This window comes from Sebastes fasciatus, chromosome 24 (assembly GCF_043250625.1).
Source record: "Sebastes fasciatus isolate fSebFas1 chromosome 24, fSebFas1.pri, whole genome shotgun sequence".
NCBI classification, from domain to species: domain Eukaryota; kingdom Metazoa; phylum Chordata; class Actinopteri; order Perciformes; family Sebastidae; genus Sebastes; species Sebastes fasciatus.
The window spans coordinates 17,892,040-17,907,099 of NC_133818.1; the positions used below are offsets into that span (position 1 = coordinate 17,892,040).

General features: G+C 37.7%; 1 protein-coding gene across 1 annotated transcript; it reads right to left on the reverse strand.

Moving 5' to 3' along the window:
• Window positions 1–206: 206 nt before the first annotated feature.
• Window positions 207–14,129, reverse strand: slx9 (SLX9 ribosome biogenesis factor). The gene is made up of 6 exons (XM_074627062.1): window positions 13,811–14,129; window positions 13,179–13,314; window positions 3,822–3,890; window positions 1,179–1,356; window positions 596–661; window positions 207–493 (listed from the first exon to the last, which is right to left on the reverse strand). Exons 1-6 carry the CDS (start codon window positions 13,982–13,984, stop codon window positions 367–369), a joined length of 750 nt encoding a protein of 249 aa, XP_074483163.1. The 5' UTR covers window positions 13,985–14,129; the 3' UTR covers window positions 207–366.
• Between the last annotated feature and the right edge of the window lie 931 nt (window positions 14,130–15,060).

Sequence of the window (15,060 nt, forward strand, 5' to 3'; positions counted from 1 at the left end):
GGGTGGGTGGGAGAAAAGTGAAAATGCTCTGTGTTAAATATCTGTGAATAATATTATTTTTCTTAAATAAAAATATTACCAATATTATTATCCTTTGTAAAAGCCTCTGGCTTCTGACCTCTCCTGACACATTTCTCGTTTGTTTTTTTCATTGACTGGATTTGGGCTGTTTTATGTGTGCAAATAAATGAAAGTGAAACTTTAGCTGATGGTTAAATGTTCTGTCATTTATTAGTGAGGAGGAGACATGGATAGTAAAACTGAGAGGAAACTGTTACAGTCAGTGGTTGAGAAGAGTGACGGGTACCGGGTATGTTCCCGGGTTGGGTTGACCGGGACGTCTGAGGAAGAGTTGAGCTGCTGCTGTTAGCTGGGACCTTGCTCTTCTTCCTGCCTCATCCTCTTCCTCAGCTGCTCACCGATATCAACCAGAGGGTTCATTTTAGCTGAGAGGGTCTTTACTGCGTCGCTGAACCGGCTGCTCTCTGTTTCCCTACGATAAGGACAAAACACACACGTTTGTGAAGGAGAGGCTGATACATGTAATATGAACAATAATAATACTATTCTTATAATAATATGAGAAGCAGCTTACAGGAGTTTGCGTTTCTGTGACTGTTTCATCTGACTGAAATCTGTCGGCTCGGGCCTCTTCACCGGCCTGGAGGGACGAGACAGAGACAAAGACGGGGACATTGTTAACATGCAGGACTAGGACATAATAATAGGACGTTCCATGGGAACCCTAACCCAACCTACAGGGATGGAGCTGGTCAGTGATGAGCTGTTGGACCCTATAAACATGATTTAATCTGTTTCCATAAACACTGGCCTCGTAACATGCTCCGAATGTTTGGTCAAATAAGAAATAATCCTGTGAACTAACTATATTTTATTATATTATATTCAATATTTATATTAAAATGCAATCATTTATTTCCTAATCATTTGAATTTTGTGTTTTTTTGTTGTTGCAAATAACAACTATAGATGACAATAACAAAGTGAAATGGTAATATTTAGAATATTTGTGATGGTATGAAACAGCTGGAGGCTCATCAGTCCGGCTGCTGTATGCGCTGCTCTAGGATCAGATTCACTCCTCTCAAGGACAGAAGAAACGGGATAATTACGGAGGACAACACTTGATGCCTACCAGAGGTCACCTCGGCACTTACACTTTGTTCTTCCTGCTCTTGCGGCGAGCGGCGGGGGCTGTGGCGGCGGCGGGGGCGACGAGCTGGCAGAGCTCCGGCAGGGCGTCGGCCAGCGGCCTCATGTCCCCCACCACGGGCGTGGCCTGCCTCCGCGCCTCGGCCGCCTGCTGCTCCTTGGCCTGTTTAATGGAGCTGATCTCTGAGGAGGCAGATTGGGGGGTGTCAGTCTGAAGCAATGACAGCCTGATGCTAGAGTTCATACAAAGCTGCTAAAACCATATTACTAATACAGTCTATATTCTAATGGACACTAATATGTACAGAATGCAGAGCTCATGGACGGACTAGTCTGAGACAGGAATGGTTAAGTTACTGCTTTTGTATGTGTATTCTGTATGCATGTTTTATTTTATTAATTTAATTTAATTATTTATGTTATTAATTATGTGTTTGCTTTTATTCATTTACTTTTATTTTATCTTTGTTTTATTTATTTATTTATTTTGCTTTCGGTTATTTAAATGATTTTTTATTTTATTTTATTAATTTAATTCTAGTATTTATTTTATAAATTATGTGTTTACTGGCTTTTTTTAATCTTTTATTTATTTACTTTTGTTTTATTTATTTATTTTGCTTTTGGTTATTTACATTATTTTCTATTTTTATTTATTTTTTATTTATTTATCTTAATTTTGAGCCATCATTCCCTGTCTAGATATGTTATTCTATGTTATTTTTTCTAGGCAGTGGGGGGTGGGAGAAAAGTGAAAATACTCTGTGTTAAATATCTGTGAATAATATAATTTTTCTTAAATAAAAATATTACCAAAATAAAAAAGTAACTGCTTTTGTATGTGTATTCTGTATGTATGTTTTATTTTATTAATTTAATTTAATTATTTATGTTATTAATTATGTGTTTGCTTTTATTCATTTACTTTTATTTTATTTTTGTTTTATTTATTTAGCTTTTGGTTATTTACATTATTTTATTTATTTTATTAATTATGTGTTTACTGGCTTTTTTAAAATCTTTTATTTATTTACTTTTGTTTTATCTTTGTTTTATTTATTTATTTTACTTTTGGTTATTTACATAATTTTTTATTTTATTTTATTAATTTAATTCTAGTATTTATTTTATTAAGTTTAAATAATGATGTGTTTGCTGGCTTTTTATCTTTTATTTATTTATTTTTGTGTTATTTATTTATTTTGCTTTTGGTTATTTACATTATTTTCTATTTTTATCTATCTCTGTTAAAGATCTGTGAATAATATTATTTTTCTTAAATAAAAATATTACCAAAATAAAAAAAGTTACTCCTTTTGTATGTGTATTCTGTATGTATGTTTTATTTTATTAATTACATTTTATTATTTATTTTATTCATTTTCATTAATTATGTGTTTAATCTTTTATTTATTTACTTTTATTTTATCTTTGTTTTATTTATTTAGCTTTTGGTTATTTACATTATTGTTTATTTTATTTTTTATTTATTGATCTTTTCTTTTTTTTTAATCTTATTACTTAATTTTGAACCATCATTCCCTGTGTAGTCATGTTATTCTATGTTATTTTGTCTAAGCAGTGTGGGGTGGGAGAAAAGTGAAAATGCTCTGTGTTATAATATTCTCTTTCTTAAATAAAAAACTGCTTTTGTCATCCTCTAATAAATTAGAAAACACTCGGTGGTATTCACTAATGGAGTAAACAAATAAGTAATATCTCAAAACTCAAACATTTCTTTGCTTTACTTGTTGAAATTCTCATTACATCCTGACAGCAATCAATAAATCAAATGCTATGACAATAACTACAATGACAAGACGTTGTAGAGCAACTATGTACCATCACATGACCTTTGATTACTGCTATTAGGCTGTAACCCCCCCCCCCCGGTCAAACTCTACCGTCCATCATCTGAAAACAGGTCAGATTTCTTTCTAATTTTTCTCTAATTCCTGAAAACTGTCGTCCGTGGAGCCGCTCTTGGGTTTCACACAGCCATTAGCACCTAATTATACGCCTGAACAGGATACGTGTTGTGTTACCCGGGAATTGATTGGCTCAGCAGCGGGGTACGGTTACAGGCCCGGTCGCAATTATGGGAGATGATGGCGGCGCGATGCTGCTGGTAGTCGACTTCTAATTACAGAGTGACCCAAAGATGGACCTTCAGCCAAAAAGCCCCAAACTCAAAGACCATTCTTCGTTTTCTTTATTTCGTTTCAGAGAAGATTTCAACCACAGACTGAAACTAAGGCTGCACAATTAATCAAATATTAATCGCAATCACGATTTTGGCTTCCCACACTTAAATGAACCTGATCACCTGCGATATCGACGATTAAAATGCGCGTTCTGCTCATAGAAAACGGTAGTTTTTGGTGAGGAACTTGAATAAATCCAGTCGTTTGAAGGAGATGTTTTCACAGCAATATGAAATAGATATTAGAGAGGGAATTATGACCTGTTTAACTTCCTAACAACAACCAGTATGACAACGGAGTGGATGTTGGGGTTTATTGCTCTACTTTTGGTTTTAACCGTGGTGTTGAATTTTTATGGAGAATGGTGGAATTTCACTGGTTTGTGGTATATGGGGACATCTCTACATCCAGTACATTCCTCCTAAAAGGTTGATATAAACTCACTGTTGAGCCATCTGTCCCTCCTCTCCTTCATCTTCTCTTTCTTTGACTGGACTTTCTTCTCTTCTGGGCCTGGGAAAAGAGAGAGAGAGAGAAAGAGAGAGAGCAAATTCATAAAAGTGTTAAGGACACATGAAAGCTGTGTGCTCAGCAGCCTTCTACTGGACTTTACTGCTCCTTAAGCCGGGGCCACACAGCGCGCATCATGCTCGCGTGACGGCAACGTCGCGTGTTGTTTTTTATTTCGGCGTCCATGTTAACAGGTTAGAGTGGACACACTGCCCGCATGAGACGCACGTCAGACGCGCGTCAGACGCACGTCAGACGTGCGTCTATTTTATAGAATAGAAGGCTCGCCTATTTTTCACGCTTGCCGCTTACCTCTCGGCTGCGTCTCCCAGCAGCAACAGACAGTGAAGGTGATCTATTGACAGTATATGAGCAAGATTACTACAGTTTCCATGTCTAGACATCTGTAGAATATGTCACTGACCATCAATATTTTACACTTCCTATCTAGATTTCAAAATAAAAGTCCTCTAGCGTTTTTAGTGCACAGAATCATTCATTCATTAACACAATGCTTTTATTCTGAAATACTCTAAATAAAGCAGTTGTCTGCTTGCAGGTTTCCATCAAGTTAATATAGTACAGGCTTTTAATTATGTAAACACTGTAGTAGTCATAGCAGAAACCCTACATATGCTATACATATAATAGACTGGGTTAATAGGTTATAAGAACATCAGGTGATGGGCAGTATTTTTCCGATGCGCTCTCTCTCGCTCTCTCTCTCTCTCTCTCTCAACAAACACCACGTAACTTTATTGTTCTTTCTTTTAGAGGTGTTATTTAATTTTTTTAAAGATATTTAATAATAATTTTCGTTTTCTAAAGGTTAACAAATAACGAAACTGTTTATTTTGCTTTGTTTTATAATAATAAAAAAAAACCACTTTACTTATATTTATCATTCTGAAATACTTCAGGTGTTTTTCTCCATCAAGGCGCAGTTCAGCAACAAGGTGGTGAAAAGCTCCAAGTTGCCTGAGATGTCGGAACATCAGCATTTATAATGTAAATTGCTGTCCCGCCCCAGATGTAAATTAAGTCGTTTTCGATAAAAGCCGCAACCTGGAATGCTGTAGAACAGGAACCCGAAACCCCCTGGAAATGTTGTTTAAAACTGTGCCAGTCAAAGTGAAGAGGGATTGCTGTAGGCTCTCTCTTACTACTAATGTATTTATTTATTTTTTTGTATTAATATATAGCCCACAGAAATCCCTCTTCACTGTCAATGAAGAGGGATTTATATATATATATATATATATATATATATAGCCCATAGAAATCCCTCCTCATTGTATATATATAAATCCCTCTTCACTGACAGAAAAGAGGGATTTATATGGGCTATATATTAATATTTATGTATGAATTTATTTGCTTGTTTTTAATAATATTTACAAATTACCACACAGTTCTTACCCTTTTTTGTCTTAAATAAATATAAATCACATTTATTATGAAGTTAAATGGCCATTAAAAGGCAAACTCTATGTAGAAAGAAAGGGCTGTCAGCAACAGCAAAAACACAGCTGACAGGTAGCTCCGGGACGCTCCCGAGACGTGGGTAACTCGCGTCTAGTGTGAACACCCTAGGTGGGCATGACGCGGCCACGACGTGACGCTGCCGTCACGCGAGCATGATGCGCGCTGTGTGGCCCCGGCGTTATTGTCCCACGAGCATGACATCACATTCGTTGGATTTTCCCGGAAAAGAACGGCCTGCATTCTTCAAATCAAAAGCAGTCTACAGGCTGAGAGAGGAAACCCAGAAAGCTGCGGGAGGTCTCATTTTTTAGATTAGGTTACAACCTGTTCACACTTTGGCAACAAAAAACACTTATATGTATAAAAATGTACATACAGTCCCTTTAAGGGAACCTGGAGTTGACCACCGATGTTGACTTGATGATGGTGCTAGACCAGGGGTCAGCAAGCTTTACTATCAAAAGAGCTATTTTAGGCAAAAAAAATAAAAAATCTGTCTGGAGCCGCAAAACATTTGATCATTGTGATGAAGGTAACACAGCTTATAGTCTAAGAATATAGTATATAAATCTAATGCAGTGAGGGCCAAAGAGACAATGTACTACAGAGTATTAGGGCCACATTGAGGGGAAAAACATCTGAGATTTACAGAATAAAGTCAGAATATTACGAGAATATAGTCATAACTTAACAAGAAAAAGTCGTAATATTACGAGAATAAAGCCATAACTTTACGAGGAAAAAAAAATAATATTACGGGAATAAAGTCATAACTTTACGAGAAAAAAAAAATATTACAAGAATAAAGTCATAACTTTACGAGAAACAAAGTCGTAATATTACGAGAATAAAGTCATAACTTTCCGAGAAAAAAAAAATAATATTACGAGAATAAAGTCATAACTTTACGAGAAACAAAGTCGTAATATTACGAGAATAAAGTCATAACTTAACGAGAAAAAAAGTAGTGATATTACGAGATAAAGTCAGAACTTAACGAGAAAAAAAGTCGTAATATTATGAGAATAAAGTCATAATATTATGTGACACGTAAAATTACTACTTTATAATATTATGACTTTATTCTCTAAATCTCAGATTTATTTTTTTTTCCTCAATGTGGCCCTAATACTCCGTCGTATCGTCGTACCATAGACCTACAACAATGATAAATAAAAATGAAAATGTAAACAAAAACAGTTATTCATTTCCATTTTGAAGAATCCACAGGGAGCCACTGGAGAGGAGCTACAGAGACACAGGTTGCTGACCTCTGGACTAGATGAAGAGTCGGAGGATCAGCAGATATTACACTTCACCATGAAGGTAGCATGAACATCTGTTGCCAGAGGAAAAGTCAGAGGATCATTTAACTCAGCAGGATTCATCCTCTGGGAAACATGAACGTCTGTACAACATTTCATAGAAATCCATCCAGTATTTGTTGAGATATTTCAGCCGCTGCCTTCTCTAGAGCCATACTCCTAGCATGGATACAAGAGTTAAACACATTCAGGGATGAACTAAGTTTCGTCTTGTTTTTAGAGCTTGTAGAGGTAAATGAGAATTGAGTTTTCCTTTAATGAGCTTCATCTTCCATGGTATAGATGCTGTGTGATTACAGTCCTCCCACTGAGACCGGTGTGTTCAGACAGGCCCGTTATCTACCGTTAGATCCTGGCAGGCCTTTATCTGCCACCGCAGCGCACTGCTTCTGCTGCTGTTTGCACTAAGAGAACAGGCAAAGATAGGCATCTGCTGCTGACTACAATGTGGGTAGAGGTGGGGAAATTGAGGGGGTGGGGGGTGCTTTACCACCACTCCGCTCCCACTGGGAGCATCGTCTTCCCGCTGTTAGATGAAATGGATAGCTGTGATTACGACTGACTGGCTGGAGGCCAACACCCCACACTGTACACCCTGATCAGACTCCTTCTGGGAGGGGGGGGCACACACAGTAGTGACACTTTAGAGAGGAGTAGGTAGGTAGTAGTTGCATAGCGCAAGTGTGGGTTAGCAGATGACGGAGAAGAGGGAAGAAGAAACCTACTGCAGGGCTTTAGGTTCCATTTATTGTTATTGTTTGAAATAAATAATATTAATGCATCTCTTTTGTAAACACTAGTCCAGGGGTTCATCAACCTTTACTATGAAAAGAGCCCAACATCTGTCTGGAGCCGCAACACATTTCAGCATAGTGATGAAGTCACATAATGTTATGACTTTATTCTCGTAATATTAAGACTTTTTTCTCGTTAAGTTATGACTTTATTCTGTAAATCTCAGATTTTTTCCCCTCAATCTGACCCTAATACTCCGTAGTACATTTGCACTTTGCAATTCAATATTACGATTTATTGTGATTTTTGTTAACTTCACTAAACCATGGGAAAAAGTTGAATCATACACTTCTAGGGACTTTTACTTTGGAAAACCTCTAAATGAGTCCAGTAAAAATGTTTGATTTTCAGCATGTATATAGTCAGAGACATCGTGAAGTCAAATAAATCAGTCATTATTTAAAACACTACATGAAAGCCAGGCTAAATAGATGAGTTTTTAGTTTATTCATATTTTCAGCAGCTCCTCTCAGATCCTCTGTGTCATAATGCAGGAATAAGGTGTAATGTGTTGACAGTGAAATATGACTGCAGAGGCCTCTTTTCCCACTGAGGCGTGAATGTCATGACTTATTTCAAGGAGGCGTGAAGTCATCCCACCGCTAGCCAATAACAAGCCTTCTGTCCTCGCGGTCAAATGAACACTTTAGCGAGCGCCAACAACACAGACAACATGACCGTTGGAGTTCATGCATACGCAGTTCAGCCCATGATACAGATCAATACATGATACAGATCAATACATGTGCATGGAATCAGTCTGACCTTTATAATCCTGGATTGATCAAACTAATGTGCTGTTACACTTCTGATGAGAACAACAGAAAAGGACGCGTTACTGTCACATTAGAAGGGTTCTCTGTAGCATCATACTCAACCGACACATGGTACCAGACATATTCTGTGCATTAAATATAGATATATGGCTATACTAATAAACCAGAGGTCAGCAACCTGTGTCTCTGTAGCTCCTCTCCAGTGGCTCCCTGTGGATTCTTCAAAATGGAAATGAATAACTGGTTTTTGTTTACATTTTCATTGTTATTCATCATTGTTGTAGGTCTATGGTACGACGGTACGACGGAGTATTAGGGTCACATTGAGGGAAATAAATAAATCTGAGATTTAGAAAATAAACTCATAATATTACGAGAAGAGTTATGACTTCATTCTTGTAATATTCCGACTTTTTCTCGTAAAGTTATTACTTTATTCTCATAATATTACAACTTTTTTTCTCGTAAAGTTATGACTTTATTCTCATAATATTATGACTTTATTCTCCTAAAGTTATGACTTTATTCTCATAATATTATGACTTTATTCTCCTAAAGTTATGACTTTATTCTCCTAAAGTTATGAGTTTATTCTCGTAATATTATGACTTTTTCCCTCGTAGTTATGACTTTATTCTCGCAATATTACGACTTGTTTTTCTTGTAAAGTAAGGACTTTATTCTCGTAATATTAGGACTTTTTTCCTCGTAAAGTTATGACTTTTTTCTCGTAATATTGTGACTTTATTCTGTAAATCTCAGATGTTTTTTCCCTCAATGTGGCCCTAATACTCTGTAGTACACTGTCTCTTTGGCCCTCACTGCATTAGACTTATATACTATATACTTAGACTATAAACTGTGTTACCTTCATCACAATACTCAAATGTTTTGCGGTTCCAGACAGATTATTTTTTATTTTATTTTGATAGGTTGCTGACCTTTCGGATAGACTCTTTTGATAATCACTCTGGGATGTTTCCTCGGGTTTGACGGCGTTTTTTTTAAACCAAAGAATGATCTTGTTTTCATCTCTACAGCATCACTGGAGTTCCACATGCACATAGCCGTTACTTCCATCGCACGCTCTGATGCTCGGACGCATGCGGCCGCGCTGTAATGATGCAAGTGAACGTGACAGTTGTGAACGGGGAGAACTGGCCCATCAGCCTTCACCAGTACCAAACAGTAGATGAGGAGAAACACTGAGAACATGGGTAAAATGACACAATCCAGTTGAAATGATGGAGATTTTTCTGTGTTAGGAGAGGAGAGAAGGAGAAAGAGGTGGAGGGTAGAGGAAGAGGAAGAGGAAGAGGAGGTCTGTAGGGAGCTGACCTCAGAATAAAGAGGAGCCGGGGTCTTCCCTCCAGGGTCCGCTAGTGATCCGATACCTCAAATTAGACTGCAGACAGAGCGCTTTGTCAAGAGGCCGTGGGGGGCTGTCTGATCAGCTTCCCCAGTCAGGACTATACTCGACAGGCTCAGGACAACAGACACGGACCTTTTATTCTAGACGTCATCATACACTTGGATGACTTAGTTTTCATCACTGGCCGTCTATGAGACCACCGAGCAAAGACACGTCCAAAAGACATCAATTTAACGTCTCAGTCGACCGTCCAAAAGACGTCCACTGAGGAGCCAGAATGAACGTTTTTGTCTTCTTTTTTTTTTTAAACGTCTTTTTAACGTTCAACTATTGATGTCAACCTGAGTTACACGTCCAAAGACGTCCAAAAGTGTGTCTGGACTGACGGAGCTGAACGTCTTCCTGACGTCACACGTTTGCTGGGAGAAACTGAGAGGTGGAACGGGGTTTTACATTTTCATTTTGATTTATCATTGTTGTAGGTCTATGGTACGACGGTACCACGGAGTATTAGGGCCACATTGAGGAAAAAAATAAATCGAATGTCGTAATATTACAAAATAAAGTCATAATATTACAAAATAAAGTCATAATATTACGAGAATAAAGTCATAATATTACAAAATAAAGTCATAATATTACGAGAATAAAGTCATAATATTACAAAATAAAGTCATAATATTATAAAGTAGTAATTTTAATTTCCTTTTTTCTCATAAAGTTATGACTTTATTCTCGTAATATTACGACTTGTTTTTCTTGTTAAGTTATGACTTTATTCTCGTAATATTATGACTATATTCTCGTAATATTATGACTTTATTCTCGTAATATTATGACTATATTCTCGTAATATTATGACTTTATTCTCGTAATATTATGACTATATTCTCGTATTATTATGACATTATTCTGTAAATCTCAGATGTTCTTTCCATCAATGTGGCCCTAATACTCCGTAGTACATTGTCTCCGTAGTACATTGTCTCTTTGGCCCTGCATTAGACTTATATACTATATACTTAGACTAGAAGCTGTGTTACCTTCATCACAATGCTCAAATGTTTTACTGCTCCAGACAGATAATTTTATTTTTTTTGCCTAAAATGGCTTAATTCATTCTCTCATACATCCTGTTGGTTCGGCTCTCATCAGAGTCAGAGCGTCCTTAAAGTGACACAGCAGCAGCATCAGTGTCTTCCACTTGAAGCCAGGGAACACTGATGCAGCTAAACCTTGATTTCATGCATGAGCTAAATTTATACGGTGCCTGGTCTATAAATAGCAGCGTGTGAGTCTGGTGAGGCTTCATGCAGCATGGCGTGCTTAGCAACTAGGCCCACATCCATCAGTCACAGAGAGATGCTGCTGTACCACTCTCCTCCTCCTCCTCTTTGATTATCTTATGGGTTTTCTTCCATTTCTGTGGCAGCCTTTTAAAGCTGCTGATCTAAAAGCAGGAAGGAAGGAGACGTTCCAGCAGCCTTAATTAGTGCCACAGGAACCCCAGAAAGCCTCTCCTGTAGAGAGCTGCGGTGCTGCTGCAGCACGACGACGACAAGCGTGAGTCTTATCCGCCATCTAGTGGCCAGAGAATGCATCGCTACAACACAGAGTCCCACTCTACATAGTCACTGGAAGCACAACTTCAGGATGTATGATCAGCACACGTATCGCATCATTTCCTGTGAGTACAAGTACAACAAAACAAAAAAGTGGTACACTTTGATTGGTCAACTCTTCAATACCACTTTGTTAATAACCTTTGACCCACTGCAAGTCCGGTCTTCACAGCGTCTCTGCAGCCGGGGACTCACTGTGTGCGTGTCGACTACAGAGTTTAGCGTCACTTCTATCGGTGACTGTGTAGTTGTGACATCACAGCGTTACAGAAGTGACGGTTCATTTAAAGGCTCAGTTTGTGTGCATTTCTACGTAGATTGAGCGTTTTGATACTTTCACAGTATTTATATAGAACCTTTATAATAAAAAGTCTCACTTTCTACAATATGGGACCTTTAAAGTCACAAGATCTCAATATTCAGAAACTATATAACACCAAAGCTCAGCTCATAAATGAGAAGATATGACAGATACTATGAAGATATACAGGACTTTGTGTCCTTCATCCGGGTTACTCTCAACTAGGGATCGGCCCATACAATAACCGATAACTGCTCAAACTGATAAGACATTTAATTTATCCTACTTTATTTTCATACAGATGTCAACAACATAAAGTAAATAGATTGTATTTAGGATCAAATATACCCTTGTTTAGTCTAGAAAACGGTAGATATGATCATTAGCTTGTATGTATGTATATATATATATATATATATATATATATATATATATTTTTACCCCTATCAGGAGCCATAGCCCCATAATTGATTATATCTCCAACTGTGCAATACTGATTTAACAGTACAATAAATTGGTGCAATAATCCAGCTGTGCAATAATCTGGTTTACTCCGGCTTTAACACTGCATGTATTTATATAGAACATTTAAACTAATATTCTTATTTTACACTATCCTTGCATTTTTATAAATACATGCATTTATATTATTATTTTTCAGCAGCATTATTTGTCGTTATATTTATATTTCTTATTTATATTTTTCTTTATGTTTTCTCTATTTTTATTTATATTCTAGAACCGGAGCAAAACAAAAAAATGATTTCCTTGCTGGAGAGAGGGAAGGCTGGCTTGTAACAGAAAGGCTGAAGGTGTGGAGCAGGGGTCAGCAACCTTTACTATCAAAAGAGACATTTTAGGCAAAAAAAAAAAAAAATCTGTCTGGAGCCGCAAAACATTTGATCATTGTGATGAAGGTAACACAGCTTATAGTCTAAGTATATAGTATATAAGTCTAATGTAGTGAGGGCCAAAGAGACAATGTACTACTGAGTATTAGGGCCACATTGAGGGAAAAAACATCTGAGATTTATAGAATAAAGTCAAAATATTACTAGAATAAAGTCATCACTTCACAAGAAAAAAAGAAAATAACACGTAAAATTACTGCTTTATAATATTATGACTTCATTCTCGTAATATTCTGACTTTATTCTCTAAATCTCAGATTGATTTATTTTTCCTCAATGTGTCCCTAATACTCCGTTGTACCGTCGTACCATAGTCCTACAACAATGATAAATAAAAATTAAAATATAACCAAAAAACAGTTATTAATTTCCATTTTTAAAAATCCACAGGGAGCCACTGGAGAGGGGCTACAGAGACGCAGGTTGCTGACCGCTGGTGTGGAGGATTAGAGACCCTGACCAGGCAGGTGGGGGGGAACCAAACACTATACTGGTTCTGTTATGGGAAATATAACATCCGGGGTTTTTGGAGCTCCACTTGACAAACTAAGGACTTCAAATCAGCATATGTTGATCATTGTCCAGTCTGTCTCTTGTGAGTACTTAGCAATACTACATTCCCAGAGTACCCCTTTAACTGTTGTATTATTGCATACCTGTACTGTACACTAACATACAGACTGACGTCACTCTGACAGTCTTACCTTTGTTAGCAGGTACCGTCAGGGTTCCGGGTCCATCCGGAGGTTCCTCTAGCTTCAGAGTCTGGACCAGGACTTCTGGGCTTATCTTAGTACCAGCAAAGATCCCAGAGGGGAGGCAGCTCACTGCCTGCGGAGCCTGACCCGGGTTAGAACAGAATGGACTTGGTAAATGGACTTACATTTATATACTTGCTTTTCTAGTCTTCTGACCACTCTTTACACTACATTCACCCAATCACATTCACACACTGATGTAGAGGCTGCTAAGGTGCCAACTTTGCCCATCAGGATCTGATCTAAATACTCATTCACACACCGATGCCTTCGGGAGCAATTTGGGGTTAAGTGTCTTGCTCAAGGACACATCGACATGTGACCCGGAGCAGCCACAGCCGGGGATCGAACCACCGACCTTCAGATTGGTGGACAACCTGCTCAATCCTCTGAGACACAGCAGCCCCAGAAGGAGGTAAGTCTACTAAAGCAACGACGCACCCTAGAAATAAGGGAGTAGTTATTACCTAAAATGTGTGAAAAAGACGGCTTTTGCTGGATCTATTTATTTGTTGACTACATTGATTGATGTGTAATTGCATTGTGAGCTTCACTGTGTCGTTGTTCAGTGATCAGACCTGTGTGCGGTGTCTGGAGGAGTCCCTGTTGTTGTTGTTGTTGTTCTCCAGCAGTGGGGGGCTAGTTGTTGGCTTGTCTAAGCCCGGGGGAGAGAGCACCGAGCCGGCGGGCCCGTCCAGCTTCACCGCCTCCTGGTGGAGCTTCTGACGGACATGTCTGATCTTTCCAACCATGTTGCCTTCAGCTCCAACTCGGTCCGAGCATGGGTCCGAGGTGATGGGTCCGAGGTGATGGGTCCGAGGTGTTCCACACGAGCAGTAATAACCGGTAGTAACCGGTAGTACCGCTGCTCCCTCCCCGGTGCCGTCCACGGCGTGGGACGTCGTCAAGTATGCGACACTACCACCAGAAGTCAATCTGTTTCACCTTCAAATTAAAATGTCAAAGCTCACTTTCACCGCTGTTTTTGGGCTTTAGCGACGGTCAAAGGTTTAATATATATATATATATATATTAATATACACATTAATATACACATTAATATATATATATATTAATATTAATATATATATATATATATTAATATACACATTAATATATATATTGATGTATATATTGATATATATATTAATATATATATTAATATACACATTAATATATATATTGATATATATATTAATATGTATATTAATATATATATATGAATATGTTCACACGACAGAAGTCACACAACGTTGTTTAGTGTTTTTTTCTTTGCTGACGTTAGCTATGCGGTTAGCTATATGGCTAGCTAACATTAGCTATATGGCTAGCTAATATGACTAGCTAACGATGAATATGACATTTGTGAGATTTGTGCTTAGTAATTTATTTGAAACATGTAATGATAATAATAATAATATAATAATAATTATTATCAAACATATCCAGTAGCACTCATGTCCCCGAGTTCCTCTCAGTTAGTTTCTTAAATCACATGAACACAACACATGAATGTCTTAATAAAGGTTTTAGTCTGAAAGTATATGCCGGAAGTAGAGCTCTTCTACTCCGGGTAGCTTGGTATTGTTGACATGACAAGCGTGACTGGTGTTCCGGGTTAGTGGATCGGTGGAAAACGGCGCCGAGAGAATAGTTCCGCATGCTATTAATCGCCTTATGATTCCTCTGTCCAACTAACTGAACATTGGATTCATTTACTATTATAAGATATATTATTTACCCACGGATAGGAATGTTAGGGAAAACTAAGGCAGTAATCAATGAGAAGAGCAGTGTCTTCAATACAGTATGAAAGATGAAATAGTAC